Source organism: Lathamus discolor, chromosome 6, assembly GCF_037157495.1.
Source record: "Lathamus discolor isolate bLatDis1 chromosome 6, bLatDis1.hap1, whole genome shotgun sequence".
NCBI lineage: Eukaryota > Metazoa > Chordata > Aves > Psittaciformes > Psittacidae > Lathamus > Lathamus discolor.
Genome location: NC_088889.1, coordinates 77868266 through 77886438, shown reverse-complemented (window position 1 = coordinate 77886438; position 18173 = coordinate 77868266). Strand labels below are relative to the sequence as shown.

The 18173-nt window shown below is 42.8% G+C and overlaps 1 protein-coding gene across 5 annotated transcripts in view; it reads left to right on the top strand.

Annotated features, from left to right (window-relative positions):
• Positions 1-18173, top strand: part of ABAT (4-aminobutyrate aminotransferase) — a 75107-nt gene that overhangs the window by 54270 nt on the left and 2664 nt on the right. For 4 of the 5 annotated variants that reach the window (XM_065683920.1, XM_065683921.1, XM_065683923.1 and 1 more), the window contains 12 exons: positions 401-430; positions 990-1107; positions 6409-6458; positions 10020-10100; positions 10331-10423; positions 10801-10863; positions 12044-12107; positions 12792-12940; positions 13797-13934; positions 15853-16020; positions 16743-16889; positions 17402-17513. In XM_065683920.1, the coding sequence (XP_065539992.1) occupies positions 401-430; positions 990-1107; positions 6409-6458; positions 10020-10100; positions 10331-10423; positions 10801-10863; positions 12044-12107; positions 12792-12940; positions 13797-13934; positions 15853-16020; positions 16743-16889; positions 17402-17513 (1213 nt within the window). Of the gene's footprint in view, positions 1-400; positions 431-989; positions 1108-6408; positions 6459-10019; positions 10101-10330; positions 10424-10800; positions 10864-12043; positions 12108-12791; positions 12941-13796; positions 13935-15852; positions 16021-16742; positions 16890-17401; positions 17514-17779; positions 17848-18173 lie in introns of all 5 variants that reach the window. The other variant, XM_065683922.1, reaches the window with a different exon arrangement.

Sequence of the window (18173 nt, the reverse complement as noted above, 5' to 3'; positions counted from 1 at the left end):
AAACAGAAACTCAGCTGGCTTTATATGATGTGAAATAATGTTTCCATTTTGAAGTGAAGAAAGAGTTCCAATTTGCAGGACTCTGGCTTCTCTTATTTTCTGATTTCTCTCTTGTTTTCAGTTGACCAATATAGAAGAGGCAGCTTTCCTTTTGGGGAGGTTTACAATTAAACTGTGTTTGCAGCCCCTGCAGCTTTGCATGCCACAGTTCATAGTTTTGATTGTAGTATTTGCAAGACGCACTGTGGAAGTCCATGTGGCAAGTAGAGTTGCTAGGTAAGCACACAGGACTGCAAGTTTTGCATATGATTGATGTGATTGTAAAAAAGAAGCATACATTCTCCTTCAGTATGTGGTAATTACATACTTGAGACTCTGTTGTTTGCTTGTTTTTTTACAGGAATTACTGAAGCAGCTGAGTGGCATTCAGGTAACTTGTCAAGTTTTCTGAGTTTCGGGGGGTGTTAATACTGTGATTTTAGAACTTGCTTTGAAATCCTGCTGTGTATGTTTAATTCCATACCAAAAAAAAAAGGTAAAACACTTGACTCTTGAGTTTCCACACTGAATGAATGGACATTTGAATAAAATCTTTTTAGTATATTTTGAATACTGCAGTTATTTCGCTGGGAACAGTGATTTTTCTTTAAACACTATACATGCCTTTTAAGTTGGTATGAAGTGGCCAATGACAACATAGGTACATTTGGGTCTGAGCTTAAAGCATGTCAGCCTATGTGTGTATTGCTTTGCCAAGATGAGCAGTTGCTTAAAGCCTGTGCTTTATTTCTGTAGAAGAAATGCATACTTGTCCTTTTAACAGCCCCTCTTTATAAAAAGAGCTCTACAGTTAATTCCTATGCAATTAATATAATGTGCCTTTGTATCTTACTGTTAGGCATTATCAGATTTTGCTGTAGAGCCATTAGTTGAACCTACCTACACACTGGTACATTTTAAAGCATTAATTGTTTGTTTTCTCCTTTAAGAATGCAGATGCTGTACACTTTTTTTGCAACTATGAAGAGAGCCGAGGGAACTACCTCGTAGATGTAGATGGCAATCGCATGCTCGATCTCTACTCTCAGATTTCATCCATCCCAATAGGTAGGAAGCAGTGTATCTTGCTTTGTCCTCAAGGTGTCATTTTCTTATCTATCTTGGCCACTACCAGGGAAGATGGTTGGATAGAAAAACAAAGCAGACATAAGGTATGCCTTGTTGAGGTCAGGGTACATCTCAATGCTGTGTATTACATGTGGTGTTTTTGAACAGCTGAAGAAACTACAAATTGAATACTGACAACTCACTGGAAGTACATAGTGGTATGTGGAAGGTGCTCTAGTATTAATTTAACTTGAGTATGTAAGTTCCATGTTTAGGTGGTCTTTGCTTGGACTTGTTACTTTGTGATTCTGTAACAGTATGTCACTGTTCTAAACATTAACAAACATGACTTGAACATTTTAACAATAAATTATATATTTTAGTTAACACTTCTATCTCAAAAGAACTGAAAAAAGGAGTTTTCCATATGGACTCCAATAGGATGAAAGAAGACCAAACACTGAACTGTGGTGCTGGGTGGAAGCAAAGGCAGGCCAGCCAGGCTGAGGAACCAAGCAATGGGATGTATCAACTACTTGGGAAAGTCAGTTGATTTTATGTTTTCATGAAGCATTTCAAGAAGGAAAAGCAGCAAGGCAGAGATGTAGGCTCCAACTGCAAGGAATACCGGTTTCAGTAGGTGTTCAGTTTGTTCCTTGTCCATGGTTCCTATCAGTTGCTTAAAAATACATTTCTGCAAAGGCAAAAAGAGCAGAAATGCTGGGGTCATTTAAAAGGTAGATGTTGTGCTATGTATAGAAACTGTGACGACTCAAAATCATCCCTACAGGCCTCCCTTATTGGGAAACAGAATTTAGTGCTGTTCAGGTCATTACCAAAATTCAGTTATGAAAGACCTTGTGGGTCTTATGGCAGTGAGTTTGTAGTTATCCCAGTCTCCTTTGCAGACAGTTAATATTGTTGCTGTCATGTAGCACCTCAGTAAATGTGTAACCATTCCAGAGCTCTTAAATTTTTGCAGCTTATTTTCATTAACAGAAGTTCTAGATAATTTTTATCTTTTAGCTAGATGCTGCACTGAGTAAACTTTGTCACTGCTAATGTAGAAACAGGGGTGAGACAAAGGAGCACAATGCTTGTGTGCCAATGCTCATCTAGCTTGAGTTGGATTGGACAGTAGAGGTCTAGGAAAGGAAGTGCATTTAGTGTTCAAGACCTCCTGTTCTTCACACAAGAAATACTGATTTGAGAAACTAGTGCATGGTCATGCAATTGAAGGAAAGTCAGTGTATACTCCAAAAGAATGAAATGAAGGTTGTTCATGTGGTGCACTGAGCCTTTCTGACTTTCTAATGCCTGATGGTGCAAGCAACACCTCTTTTAATACACTTTTTGTGTATAAAACGTTTCAGTTTTAGGCGGAAATATTTTCTTAACAGGCAGAAATGGGCAGCGCTTCTGCAGTTTACTTTTTCTGGTTGATAGAAACTGGTGACATATACATAAGACTCCAGTACCTATAACTGATGAGCCATCTATATCAGCTAAGCCATCTAGTTCCTCCCTCATCTGTGGCAATTCACTTGTGAGAATAAACTGTGGGTTTTTTTGTCCTAGAGGACATGTTCCTCAGTCACAAGGGAACTATAGTGCAGTTCTTCACATATATCTTCTCAGATAATGGCTGCGATACCCTTTGTAGCAACAAAGGGTAAATGGAAACGGAATATTTACAGGCTGACCTAAATCTAATTGACCACACAGCATTCATTTGGTTTTTTTTAAGTTGCACTGAATGACAAGACTGACTATCTGAAGCTGCAGAGGTTACTAATAACATCCCTCTTGGTGACAGCATTAGGTTCTAGACTGGGACACCAAAACAAGATCACAATGTGCTTGCGAGTCATCTGTGCTTATCTCTCTGCAAGTAAATCCAATAAAACCTTTTATGAATCTGTCAAGATGCCCTGAGATTTAATAATGGTCTGCCACCTAGAATATATTTATCAGCACAGCTTGAGAGATAATAAGTGCCTGTGTGGTGAGATAAGAATTAAAGTATAAAAAACCTCCAGGCAAAGATGTTCTGGGCTGTTTCTTGCTGAAAACCAAAAATTAAAACAATTTTTTATCATGTTTTTTGGGAAGCTGTGGCTCAATATACTCCTTTAAACCTGTATCTAGTCTGTCTGGAGTTAGAAACGCCATGGAGCTAAATACAAGAGGAGATTCTATCAGCATGTTTGCTAGCAAACATCCTGAAACGTTAAATGAAACACGGTTTTCAGTGCTGGGAAGGCCTGTTTTGTTTGGGGCAATGCAGAGAGGTGTAGTTGGATACTATTGACAGCAGCCTGCTGCTTGGATCAAATGGATTCTTTGGGCTTTCTCCATCTCATTGTTCTAGCAGCCTCCAGTTTTTTTCCTCTTGCAAAGAGGCACATTCATAAGCCTGAGGATATGTACTTTCCTGTCACATTGATCTAAACACACAGCAAGAGTGATGAAGCAGGTGTCCTCTTAAGAGCCAGCCCTGTCTCTTCTGGAAGGAGTGTATGTGAGAGTGGATTCCTAAAGCTACAAACCCTCACATTGGTTATGGCAGTGAAGCATGCTACTGTTTGACATCTCAGCCTAGAGCTTCCTGAATTTGTCTGCCACAGTTGTGTAATAGTTATTGAACTGCTTAGTTCTGCCTGGTGTTACTTTATGACTGTGAACCCATGTACCAGCTCAGCATCTTACAGAAACAGCCGGGCTCTAAGGATTCTCTCTTCTCCTCCTGGGGCCTGTTTGGGGATGCACCAGCTGAATAGGGTGTGTTAGGAGGGCCTCTGGGCCTGAAGCGAAGAGAATGGGAAACACACCTTGTGTGGGTGGGAAGGGGTAAGTTATGGGTAATAAAAGCCTTGAATTTGTGTTACTTAAAAGAAGATGCAAACATCTCTGCATTCTTCATGCATCTTGACAGCAGCAGTGGTGTTACATGTCTTTACCAGCAATAGCAGAGTTAATGGTTAAGCTCCTAAACAGTGGTAGCTATTTATAACAAAGTTCTGCGAGTTTAGTTTGGAGACTTCTAAAATACTAGGTGTACTCTCAAAGGTGCTCTCAGCAGCAGCACAGCTACAGCTCACAGTGACACAGCTTTCAGCCTAGAAACAGCTCTTCCCATGACAGCAGGTGCAATGCAGATTTAGTTGTCTGTGTCACAAATAACTGCTTGGATTCTCTTGACAATAATTTCAACAAATTCTTTGCAGCATGACATGCAGCTAAAACAATCTGGATATCTCCTTGTTTTGAACTAAAATACTCAAAACAGAATTTATAATTGATTTGTTAATGCAGCAGCCTAAAGCTCCATTGCTCAGCCAGGATAATCAGGGCTGTTGTCATTCAGCTGCACTGGCTTGATAAGCTTCTGCGATAAAATTAGAGGGGGCTGACTTCTTGAGCAGTAGGGAAGATGAAGTTTCCAGCTGTTTCTACAAGGCTATATAAAAGATGATGTTAATCTCTGGATATGGCACTTCATACATTAGAAATCAGGCTTCAAATTACTTTTTTGGGCTCCTTTGTTGGGTTTTTTTAATATCAGATAGGTTGGTTTACCGGTAAGCAAGCAAGTTGCGCAGTTGAACATCAATCCTTCTTGTGTTAGATCCAAAGCATCCTTAGTATCTTGGTGTTTCTGGGTAAAAAGGACACATCGTTGCATCTTTTTCCAAGTAACACTTTGTCAAAGTAAGGAAAACCGGAAGGAACAAAAACTGGTCATGAAAGACAGTGAAAAAAGCAGAATCTGCTGCTTTAATATGAGACAGCAGTTTATCAAACAGGGTTTTTTATGGTGATGCACAGCTGAGGTATATGAATTTATGAGAAACCAAGATTTTCAGGCAGGTGTCTCAGAATGATGAATGGGTTGTGGTGGGTTAGATTTGGGTGTTTATCACAGCCCACGAGGTCCAAGTGCATGACTGTCTGTGTAGAGAGCCTCTTCCTTCTTGTGGGACTGTTAATGATCACACATGAACATCTGCAGTGTGCCTGGCTGGAATGCGCATCTTCATGCGTGCAGATAAATGCCAGTGTATGACTACCTGACAGTCTGGACAGCATGGAGGCACATCTCAAACCCAGTTGTGGCAGCACTCTGCACATGGTGTGGAGGTAGCACTGTAGAGGGTGGCGTGGTGAGCGCTGCCCGATCGCAACTGATGTCAGGGAGCACTGTAAAGCCACTGGCAAAGTTCTGCTGGAGTCCCAGGGCTTGTCCCTGCTGGGTCTGCCATATCATGTGCTCTTCAGCAACCAACAGCCAGCTCTGAGAACAGCATGGCTGCGCTAGTAAGGTTACCCTGTACTGCCTGGCTGGAGCTGCTGAAGGACAAAAAGCCCTTGCTGATGTTTTGTTAGCACACTGTAATGCAGTGAAATTACAATTGCTAAGTGAGCTTTCTTTGGGAAAACAGTAAGTGTGGGTTTTTGCATGTCTGTTTTGTATGGTCAGCTGCCAAATACTGAGGAATGGCATGGAAGAAACAGGGGGAATGTTGATTTTGCAATGAAGAAAAATCCAGTCAGTTAAAAAGCAGAGGGGGGGAAGGGAGGGGGGGGAACCTCTGTCACTGTGTTGGGAATAATCAGCCTGATACTCAAAGATGATAAAGATTGCTATGAAGGTGTAGCTTCAGCTACTGTAATGGACAGAGCTGCATGGGGAACTTCCCTCGACGGTGTTGGGTGGTCACTGCATGGTGAAAGCCACACAAGTCTAGCAGATCAGGGTTGTGGTGAGTGAGAATAGCAAGCAGCCTGCTTCAGGGTGGAGAGACTGGAGACACTTCTATACCAGAGCTAAATGGTGACCTACAGCAACAACAGCTTGTGGGCTGCATTGGCAGAGTGCAAAGCTGCTGTTAACTGAGGAAGAGGAGAGGTTCACATGTCACACTGTACAGAAACCAAATATATGTGGGAAACCTAGAAAGGAAAGCAAGCAAGTGGTTAATAGTGTCAGTTCTACAGTAACTAGGTAGGAACTATAATGCTTCAATTAGGCCTTGTCAGGCAAAAGATCCATGTCGTGTTCATTTATTTTTGTGTTCAGTTTTTAACTTTCAGTACTTACATAAGTTTCGCAAAAGTATATTTGAAGCTAAAGTACATTAACTTCAAAAGAAGTTCTATTACTATTAGCTAAAACATACACAAGTTACATAGAAGCAGTCAAGCATTAAGTTAAGGTTATTGTCTAGGTTACTCTTCACATTAGTTTACTGAAACTGGATGGAAATAACTATTTTCTTTCTTTGTTCTTTTTTTTATTAGGTTACAGCCATCCCTCTCTGATAAAGCTTCTGCAGCAGCCACAGAACTTGGTAAGTGAATTAAAACATGAAGTACTTGAAGGCATCCCCTCCTCCTTGTGGCGGGCATTCTGACTTTTTTCTTAAACTGATAATGCTTAATGACTCAATTTAAAGTATGATGGGATCTGCTGCTTCCAAAGGAACTGCCTCCAAAGCCCAGAGTGAATAGTGCAGCCAGGACCCCTCTGTCCCACATATGAGCATCAAAGCTTTTGCTGTCCCCTATTCCGATTTCTGAAACCTGCCCCAGTCCACTGGGAGGGCAGCACTAAACCCCATCAGTCTGCACCTCCCTGCGCAGTTTTGGTATCCAGCAAGCTTTAGCCTGGACATGGCCTGGGCAGCGTGTCATCTTCAGCTAGACCAGGTCACTCAGAACCATGTCCAGCCTGGCCTTGAATGTCTCCAGGGATGGTGCATCCACCACCTTGCTGGGCAACCTGTGCTAGTGTTTTACCACCCTCATTGTAAAGAATTTCTTCCTCATGTCCAGCCTGAATCTCTTTTAGTTTAAACCCGTTTACCCCTCATCCTATTGCAGTAGGACTTCCTAAAAAGTCTCTCCCCATCTTTCTTATAGCCCCCTTTTAAGAACTGAAAGGCTGCAGTAAGGTGTCCCCAGAGTCTTGTCTTCCCCAGGCTGAACAACCCCAACTCTCTTAGTCATTCCTCATAGTAGAGGTGCTCCATCACTGGTCATTTCTGTGGCCTCCTCTGGACCCTCTCCAACAGCTCCATGTTTTTCCTGTACTGAGGACTCCAGAGCTGAACACAGTGCTCCAGGTGGTGTCTCACCAGAGCAGAGCAGAGGGGCAGAATCACCTCCCTTGACCTGGTGGCCATGCTCCTTTGAATGCAGCCCAAGATACAATAGACCTTCAGGGCTGCAAGTACACACTGCTGGGTCATCTCCAATCTTTCATCCACCAGTACCCCCAGGTCCTTCTCCTCAGGCCTACTCTCAATACCTTCATCCCCCAACTTGTATTGATACCAAGGGTTGCCCTGACCTTGGCGCAGGACCCTGCAGTTGGCCCTGTTGAACCTCATCAGGTTCGCATGGACCCACCTGTTGAGCCTGTCCAAGTCCCTCTGGATGGCTTCCTGTCCCTCAGGTATGTCAGCTGCAGTACTTAGCGTGGCATCATCTGCATACTTGCTGACGGCACACTCAATCCCACTGTCTGTTGTTGATGAAGATATTAAAGAGTACTGGTCCCAGTATGGACCCCTGAGGGACACCACTTGTCACTCTTGCCCATCCAGACATTGAGCCATTGACCACTACCCTCTGGATGCAGCCATCCAGCTAATTCCTCATCCACTGAACAGTCCACCCATCAAATCCATATCTCTCCAATTTAGACAGAAGGATGTTGTGGGGGACCATGTCAAAGGCTTTACAGAAGTCCATATGGACAACATCCGTAGCCCTTCTTTTGTCCACTGAATTAGTAACTCTGTAATAGAAAGCCACCAGGTAGGTCAGGCAGGACTTGGCCTTGGTGAAGCTGTGCTGGCAAACCCACTGCAGACAGGAGTGTGTGCCGGGCTCTGCCTGCAGATAAAGCACCAGCTTTATTGTGAAAGTACTTTTTTTGAGCAGTACACACTGAGGGAGGGCCCGTGATTACTGTTCATGATGGGATCAGTGCTTTCTTACTTGGTTGGTTGTAATGCTCCACGTACCCTCTCTGTAGCCAGGCACAGAGAACAGAATGTGCATCTGTTCATCTGGGACTACAGCAGCGTGATGTCAATGTTCTCTTCTTCTCAGTACTGAGCATCTCATTAACAACAAAAGAAAAACACAACTTTCTGCTCAGTGGCAAATGTTATCAATTGACTGTGACAGCCCATAATCAAATTCACAACAAATTTATGGCCTCTTATCTGACTTGAGATGGAAAATTTACTTCTAAGCTGAGACAAAAAGTGAAGTAAGATTTCTCATACACACTTAACAAAAGCTTTGTGTTAATCTGTCAGTAACATCCTTGCTCAGGTTGTGGGGGTTTAAGCTTGAGTCTGTTGAAATGATGTTTTGGAAGTGAGACACTTGTTCAACTTACAAAGTCCTAGCTCACACTCTGTTACATCTCATGTGATCTTTGTTTTTCCCTAAGAATTCTGATGAAGTGTTCTTGCAGGCACAGTGGCCACTCGTGCCCCTTGCTGTGGTCTACATGTCTGAATAAATGAGTACAAATGGAGGAAAAAGATTGAAAGATGATCATAAATGTGCAAGCTTTGAGTTTGAGTGGCAGTGAAAACACAGATGTTTTGGGGGAGGCAGCTTGTCCCCTCTGGAGACCCATAAAGATATAAGTCATTGAAGCTCAGCCTTTAATTTCAACAATGACTTGTTATAACAAGAAGAGTAACAAAAATAAGGGCAAATAATGCTGCTTTGCAGGTGGCAAACTTATTGAGCTTGTCTTTTCCTGAGCAAGTTTAATTTAAAATAAGAAGTAGCACATTGTGACTCAAATAAGTTTAGCTACAAAGACTAAGAGCAATGATGAGTCAGTTTTAATCCATGACACTTAATTTACATTAATTGCATAAAGATGACATTCATCTCTGTTAGCGGACTGGGGAGACTGAGTGTGTTCCAGAGCTGCCTGTGTAGGCCAGTGGCTCAGCATTCCCACCATACCTTCTGACACCAGAAGTACCTTTCTTGAAGGTGTGAGTCAGACCAGGTTGCTCAGGGCTTTATCTGGATTGTGTAGTCTGCAAGGGGGGAGGCTGTACGGCCTCTTGAGGCAACCCATTCCACGGCTTCACTGTTGGTGACAAAGCTTTTCCATGTACCCAAGTCTGCACCTCTGTCTGAATATATCACAGTCAATGTTCTGGAGCTTCACTAAAGGCATGTTGTTGAGTACTGGGGTAATAACATGCAGGGGAGCTTCTCACCATCTCTGTGCTGCACTGCCCATTATTGTACATGCCCAAGGAGGCTGGAAGGGAGACAGCATGCCAATGAGCACAAATTTTTGTCAAGAATCTATTTTTTTGTAGTGTTGTGTTGCTGATCCTTGCATGTGTGTTATCTTTCTCAGATGCAGCCCCTATCCTTTAAGTTCACTTTTGCCTTGTTGCCCTGATTCTCATTGTAATAGTATCTTGAGGATATTTATAACAAGTGTTGTGAAATGGTCTGTCTTGAGGCTCAGTAAGGAAGAAAATGCTGCTATGCTAATTGTATTTAGATGTAGCTATACAGGCTAAAGGCAAATAGTTAAGATTTTGAAGTGTATTCCCTGTGTATAAGGAAAAATGAGATTGAGCAACTAAAATTGCAATATTGAAGAGGAGATGTCAGTATCAGTTAGTGTGTCCCTTCTCTAAGGTGTCCTGCAAGAATGAAGTATTAAGAGTTAGGCAGAAAAAACATTTTCTAAGACATGAGTATTGTCCTCTGGTTTTAAAACCCCTTCTGCCACGATACAAATTTCTGGCTAAGTATTTGTAATGAGAATAAAATGTAACTGCCTTGATATCAACATGATCCTTTTTATGTGATAGTAAAACCTAACAATTTGTCTTTCTTTGTCTTTCTAGAGCACTTTTGTCAACAGACCTGCCCTAGGGATTTTGCCTCCAGAGAACTTTGCACAAAGACTGAAGGAATCTTTATTATCAGTAAGTTTGAGACAGCAGTGATGAGTTACCATGTTCTGTGCTTTTGGGCACGGGCAAATCAAAGGATGTTACGGACTTTGATAGGGAATTGTCTTCCCTCATCCTAGACTCGGTTAGTCTCCCATTATACTGCAGCTCATGATGTTAACAACTGAGCAGTGATATCATCACTTTGCACTATGTGATATTATGTGTAATATTTTGGAGTAATTTCCTGTCTTCCTTGACAGGTGGCTCCTAAGGGCCTGTCACAGGTGATCACCATGGCTTGCGGATCCTGCTCTAATGAAAATGCCTTTAAAGCAATATTTCTGTGGTACAGAGTGAGTAAAGTATTAACATATTTTTGTAGGCTTCAATGTAAAATGAGTATTTATTCATTATCAGAACTGTTACTGTAAACCAAAATAAGGCTTGGAGGTTGTCTTGTTCGTGGTGTTAATTATGTTCAACCTAGTATAAAATCTTTATTTAAAAGTTTTCATCTGAGCTTTCAGTTTGTATTGATACAACTTTAGAAATTACGAAGAAAAGGAAATAAAGAACATGCAGATTGCAGTCACTATCTAGGAGCCACTGTCAGTGTGTTCATTGGCTCTAATTTGGCATACCAGCATTACTAATTTGTGGTTCAGCTATAACTGCTTTGGTTACAGCTACAGGAAAACTATCATTGGGTTCTTTGGGGGTTTTTTTGCAGAACAAGGAGAGGGGCCATAACAATGTCACAAAGGAGGAACTGGAATCCTGCATAATTAACCAGGTAATGTTTGCTCTTTTCCACACCTCAGAGGTACCATTGGCTTGGATTTATAAAGGAAGACGGGGAATTAAAATCAGCTTTAAGTGGAATCTTGGGCTTGTAAATGTAGGAAATGGTGAAATACAAACTGCTCGCAACAAATAATCAAGACCTGCTGCTTGTATTCTTGCATACTTCCCAGTTGTAAATCTTGGGAAGATCTCCCTTTTTTCATGGCATCATAGAATCATAGATTCAATGAGGTTGGAAAAGACCTTTAAGATCATGAAGTCCAACCATTACCCCAGTACTGTCAAGGCCACCACTAAACCATGTCACTAAAGGCCTCGTCCACACGACGCTGTGAATGCGCACAGGGATGGTGATTCCGCCACTGCCCTGGGCAGCCTGTTCCAATGCCTGACCACCCTCTCGGTGAAGATGTTCTTTCCTAATATCCAACCTAAACATCGCCTGAGGAGCCTACATGATAGATGGATGGTGATCTGGCTCTTGCCAATCACAAATTTGAACATGCAACAACAGCAGAAGACAGTACTTGATCTCCTTGAGATAAATGTGTTAGAAATTAATAACCTGCTGGTCCCAGCCTGATCTATGGCACTTCTGTAGTGGCAAGCATTCAATGCATTCATGTGGGATTAGGGAACTCATTTGGCTTTAAAAATGAGGAGGGTTCTTCTAGGGTTTTGTTAGGCTTGCTTTGTTTGTCTTCAGAATTATGAAGTTCTTGATGCTGCTCACAGGCTGGTCAGACAGATGGGTGTCCAGTACCAATAACATGGCACATCATGACCTGAAGGAGCAGGAATTTTACAAGATAGTGTAGGACGTGCAAAACTAATGATCACTTCTGGTGATCACCGTCCCCGAGCATCCCATACACATGCTCACAGTTTGTACAAAAAGAGCCGATCCTACTGAATGTTCAGCCCTTGTGTGACCTCATGTGTGAAGAGTTGCTATGATACAGTGTGAGCTGCCAAGTGTTCATTAGTATTAATGAATGCATTTGAGGAGGCTGGGTGGTTATTAGGGGATGACAAATGTGTGTGTTTAAATGGGTGTCTAATGCTGCGTGGTGCCTGATGGCCACAGCCTCCAGTGGGAGTGCTGAGGGAGGCAGCAGCGCTGCGGTGTGTCCTTGTCCCTGACTGCTGCCTGTCTGCTCTTCCTCCAGCCCCCTGGCTGCCCTGACTATGCCATGCTCTCCTTCATGGGTAGCTTCCACGGGAGGACACTGGGTAAGATAAGCACGGGCATACCTCCTCCTCCTCCCTTTGCCTCCTCTCACTGCTGCACTGTCGTCTCACCATGGTTCCTGAGAAGTGTTTTATTTTCCTTAGTCTCCTGTTTTCCATTAGAGATGTGTAGACTTACTGAAGAACCTTGCAAGCCACACTAGTATTGAAAGAGTGTTTGAGTGGCAGTGGGAATTAATGTTATATATGTACTATAATTATTTTCAGATGGTCTCTTATGTTCATTCTGAATCTGACGTTTCCTATCTATACTAGTAAAAAGGTAACTCCTGGGTAAAATCGCCACAACATGCACACAAGATGTCACTAATTTTTGTCATCTTATATTGGCTCACTCCCTGTTGTAAACACATTACCCATTCTGAGCTTTGCAAGCAGTTGTATTTGGTCAGGTGAAACTCATCTCATCTAAGCACCCTGTTCACATGGACAGAGGTTCTCCTGTTCTTTGGCAACAGTGCATGTGGAAACTGACACTTGAAAGCTGGAGCAATTCACTAAGCCTAGCTAAACCAAATTACCCAGTATTTCAGAAACTAAAGTAAAACCAGAGCAATTAGAGAATTCTACAGTCCTGGTGTGAGGCAGTTTTTCACCTCTGGGTAGCATTTTTCCTGTATTGTTCCTAGACAGGTATTACTTCAATTTTTGCTTTTCTGGGTTTAGGTTGCTTAGCTACAACTCACTCTAAAGCAATTCACAAATTGGACATTCCATCGCTGGACTGGCCTATTGCTCCATTTCCAAGGCTAAAGTATCCTCTGGAAGACTTTGTGAAAGAGAATCAACAGGAAGAAGCCCGTTGTTTAGAGGAGGTAAAAAAATTCCCTGGCAGCTTTCTAGTTGTTTTTGGGTTTTTTTGAAATAATGAATAGTGTTAGTAGGATTAGCTGGTTTTCACTAGAAGAATGTTTTCAGGGGTTGGAACAGCATGTGATTAAAGCAGCATTCACTGTTGTTTACGGTCTGAAGTTTGTCCCTGCCTGTCAGAGGAACAGCCAAGCTTACTGTGAGTTGGAGGTCTACATGAACCCTACCAAAGTGAAATACCACATGCAGGAGAAGTTGCTTGTATCACAGTGAACCTGTCTGCCAGATCTTGCAAAGGGACGCTCACGAAGAGCAAGCACAGTGTGTATAATCCTCTGCAAAGAGAACCTGGAACAGTGTTTTCAGGTTTTTGAGCTTTTCTGTGGTAGCGTTCTGGCATCAAGTTGTGGTCCTACCTATGGCTGCAGGGAGGGAGTGGGCAGGGACTTTGTGCCTTCTCTAGCCCCAGAGAGAAGAAAGGTGGCCAGAACAGCGATAAGGGAGGAAAACTGTCTCCAGGTACCAGAACCATGTGATTCCCTGTTGGGCTTACTGGGATCCAGGATCTGCCACTTCCAAGGGATCTCTTTTGAGGTGGTGGTGGGGAGCAAGGCATGGTATGCCCGGTGACTGGAACTGAAATAGGGCACAGTTTGGAGCACCACACAAACTACAGAGGGGCTGTGGTGTGCTAAAGGCACGTTTTTCTTATGCAAACATGCCGAACCTCAGGGTTCCTAACACCTTTATAGCCAGGAATGCCTCTGAAATGTTGAAGTTGTGTTGCTGAGACTTAACCTTTCTAGGAGGAAATGTACAAATTCCTGAAAAGCGAATGTACCATAAATGTCTGATTTACAGGTGGAAGACCTGATTGTTAAGTACAGGAAAAAGAAGAAGATTGTGGCCGGAATCATTGTAGAACCAATACAGTCAGAGGGTGGGGACAATCATGCTTCTGATGACTTCTTCAGAAAGCTACGGGATATTGCCAGAAAGGTAATCAAATATTTCACTGTTCACTCAGTGGTAGCTAATCATGCAAATACTTCTTGGTGTCTCCAGAGGCCCTCTCCCCTGCCCCAGGCAACTTGAGAGCCTCCAGGCCTCCTCACAGCAGTTGGGGTAGTTATGTTTATGTATTCAGATACAGGCAGCCCCTTATCAGCACATGTCATGGTTTAAACCGAGCTACACAGCTCGTTCACTCACTCTCCCCTGCCTCTTTATCCCTCTTTCTTTCCTTCCCCACCCCCCCTCCTCCCCCCTCCCAGAGGGGTGGAGAGGAGAATCCCATGGGTTGAGATAAGAACAGCCCAGTAACTAAGGTATAACACAGATCACTGCTGCTACCACCAATGATAATAATGATAAGAGAAAATAACAAGGGAAGAGAATATGAGGTCCTTTCCAACCCTAACTATTCTATGATTCTATGATACAATACCACTGCCGAACGAGTTTGACCCCCCCGAAGAGAGCCTGTGCCCTTCCGGGTAACTCCCAGTTACCTCCCTGGGCATGACGTGCTGTGGTATGGAATACCTCTTTGGCTAGCTTGGGTCAGGTGTCCTGTCCCTGCTTCCTCCCGGCCTCCCCTCGTCCCTGGCAGAGCATGAGACTCACAAAGTCCTTGGTCAGAGTAAACATTACTTAGCAACAACTAAAAGCATCGGTGTTATCAGCTCTGTTCCCAGGCTAAGTCAAAACACAGCACTGCACCAGCTACTAAGAAGGAGAAAAACTGACTGCTACTGCTGAACCCAGGACAGCACGGCACATTCTCTTCCACTGGGTGCACACCTAGTGCTTTTTTCTAATGTCTGAGAGAGAAATTGCTCTGATTCATTAACTGTGGATTTCACAGTTGTGTTCTCTGAATTATAATGGAAATTTGTTGAGGGGATTCAAACAATTTCAGAAGAGACAGGTTTGGAAAAGGATGACTTTTTGTTGACAGACTTTTTTTTCATTGCAAAAAAAAAAAAGCTGAAATGCAAATCTCAGTCCAACTATGATGCAGATGTTGCAGTAAATCAATGCAGATGTCTTGATACTTGGAAAGTGAAGTACCTTAGAAGTGATGATACTCAGTAAGACCTACTCAGTGCTTTTTTCACCCTCAAAACATTTGCGTGCTTACAGAAAGGGGTATAGGTGATGTTTAGGAAATTCTGTTCTGCCACGAGAGAAAGCAGCTTTTCCCATAGTTAACAATTACTCATGCTGGAGTGATAGAATAAATGAGGTGAAGTGAAAAAGTTTGCCTTGTCTAAAACAAGATGCTGCCAAAAGTACTCACCTATTGTTTTTCATTACAATATCATGACATAGCTTGATCTCCCTATCTCAAAGTTTCAGCAGAATGGTACTTCACATAAAAAACCACGTTGCTGGCTAAAATGGGCAGCTCTTTCAGCAGACACATCTGAAAAGGCAGATCTTCCAAGATCAGGTTAGACCCCTGGACCGAATGGATCATGCTGCTGATACTGCCTTTATGCACAAATGCCTGACTCAGATTGGAAGCAGAGAATTCTTATTTAAAACAAACAAACCTCCTAGAAATGACATTCTGCTTCCCTCAGGGTTTTGAAAATGCCACCCAGGCTCTTACCAGATGTTTTCAGGTCTCCTCTAGAAAATGTTCATGGTTATATAAAACCATGTAGTTTGTGAATTTAGGTAGAAAATATGTTTCTAGTGCCATTCGGAGACAAACAGCTGAATTTTTAATTGTGAAATCTAGTGCAGGGAGTGGTGTTGGGATTAGGGGGTGAGGAAGGGAGATTTGGAGCTGTGAAGGGAGAGGCAGGAGGGCTTTTGTAACTGGCTTGTATTTATCTGTTCACTAAGGGAGGCATTTTTGGTTTGGAAACAAGGGCTCATTCCCTGCTCTTTACATCTATTTCTACAGCATGGCTGTGCCTTCTTGGTGGATGAGGTGCAGACAGGATGTGGCTGCACAGGAAAATTCTGGGCACATGAACACTGGGGCCTGGATGACCCAGCTGATGTGGTATCCTTCAGTAAGAAGATGATGACAGGAGGGTTTTTCTACAAAGAGGAGTTCAGGCCAAATGCTGTAAGATTTGTCAATGGAACTTGAACTTCATGCTAGCTGCAGACCCATTCACAAGTAACTGTAGTGGCCATGGAATAGACAAGCTTTCCTTCAGTAACACAGGTTCAGCTGAATGGAGCTGCTATTTCATAGGCACTTGCTTTGTGCTTCTACAAAAGTTGTTGTGTCTTCACTTTTATTCCAGTTGCTGTCAGTCACAAAGGTCATAAAGCTGGTGGGAGGGAGAGAACTGGGTTTAGCCTAATGAACTACCCTGCAGTACAAAATCCAACCACAAACTGTAGGGCAGCTTGTTATCTTCAGAGCTTGTATGCCAGTGTTTTGGATTCTGTCAGTAAGATTTCTTCTTTGCATTAATGTCCCTTTAGATGCAATAAATGAAAAAAAGAAAAGAAAAAAAAGGCAGGTGGGAGAGCATAAAGCTTGAATGTAAAACCTGTATAGAGGATGCTGATTTCCCTGTCATCTATAGCCACGTTTCAGTGAGATGTTAGAGCAGCAAGACAGAATGACCTGAATTTGTAGCATAAAGTAGTTGCCCTTTGTTTCTGCTCAGCAGGGCAGCTGTATTTTGCTTTTATAACAAAAAAGGGGGTTGGTGGGATGAATGCATTTTGCATACACCAGATGTTTGCATTACCAGTTTGACAGCTTGCTTTTTTTTTATTGTAGTGATTCGCCTGTTAATATGTTTCACAACTCTCTTTCCACTCTTTCCCAAGCCCTATCGGATTTTTAATACCTGGCTTGGAGACCCATCCAAGAACCTTTTGCTTGCTGAAGTCATCAAGGTTATTAAAAGAGAAGACCTTCTAAACAATGCAACCCATGCCGGGAAAGCACTACTGACCGGGCTGCTGGATTTACAGGTAAACACCTGGAAGAATTAGAGATAAGAAGTTGAAATTTGCTCATCAGGTAGGACCTGACTTCATCCACTTCAAACTCTTGGACTGAGGAACTCCATCTTCAGCTCTGGAGCTCCATGTGAGAAGGAAAATCAAGACAGGCATTTAAGGGTAGGCTCACAGATGCCTGCCTCCCAAAAGGCATTTTGCACAGGATAAACCCACATACTTTCTCTGCTCTCTCCACAACTCAAGGCATAGCAGGCAGGAGAACACAAAAAATTACAACCTTCATCCTTTGGAGGGCCAGAATACAACTGGTACTACCCAAATAAGGTTACTCTTGTAAGAGAGGAGAATGGGGAAAAGAGCTTGCAGGTTGGGTGGGACATCGAGCCCCTGCAATAGCTCCACTCCACTGTAGCGGCAGAGGCAGCAGGTTTCCATAGGAGGATGCTGGCGGAGCAGAGCTTGCCACCAGGTCCCCTCTGTGGCAGCAGCTGCCCGCCCTACTTCCTCACCTCTCTTTGCAGGCTCGTTACCCCCATCTTATCAGCAGAGTGAGAGGAAGAGGAACATTTTGTTCATTTGACACTCCAAATGATGCAACTAGAAACAAACTAATTACAATAGCCAGAAACAAAGGTAAGAACACTTGTGTGTGGATTAGCTTCAAGTGACAAGCAGTAGCGTATGTAATGTTTTAAATTTTGCTTTTTCCTAAGGGGTATGTGTACTACAATTATGAACAAAACTGTACTTAACTTTTCTGGAAATACTTATATTTTCTAGAAACATCAGACCGGTCTGTTCCATGGTGTGTGTTTACCTTTCTGCATAGGTCTAACATTGCTGAAGAGCTCTATGTAGGGCAAGAGTTTTTGTGACATCCCTTTCACATTCCTCTGCAGTGACCCTAGGTGCACCCAGGCACACATTACTTCTAGACACAGATCAGGAAAATGAGAAGAAACCTAATGTAAGTGTCACTCAGGAGAAAGGGAGGAAAAGATAGGAATTTTATGGAATACCCAAGAGTGAAATACAGTGTGTTGCCTAAAATGGGCACAGATCTACAGCTACATCCCTCTCTTAACTACAGAGCTCATAACCAGCTGTAGAAAAGCCCAGGTATCTGAAGCCCAATGTGCCCTTTGAATTTAACTGTGTGTGGACCCTGGGTTTGCTGCTGTCAGTTTTTTCTGTTACTTGTATCTCTTGAAGCGGGCATGATGCATCTACACTATTGTGAAAGCACAATTTTAAAGACTGAAGAGAGAAGGCAAGTGGTTTGTTTCATGGTAA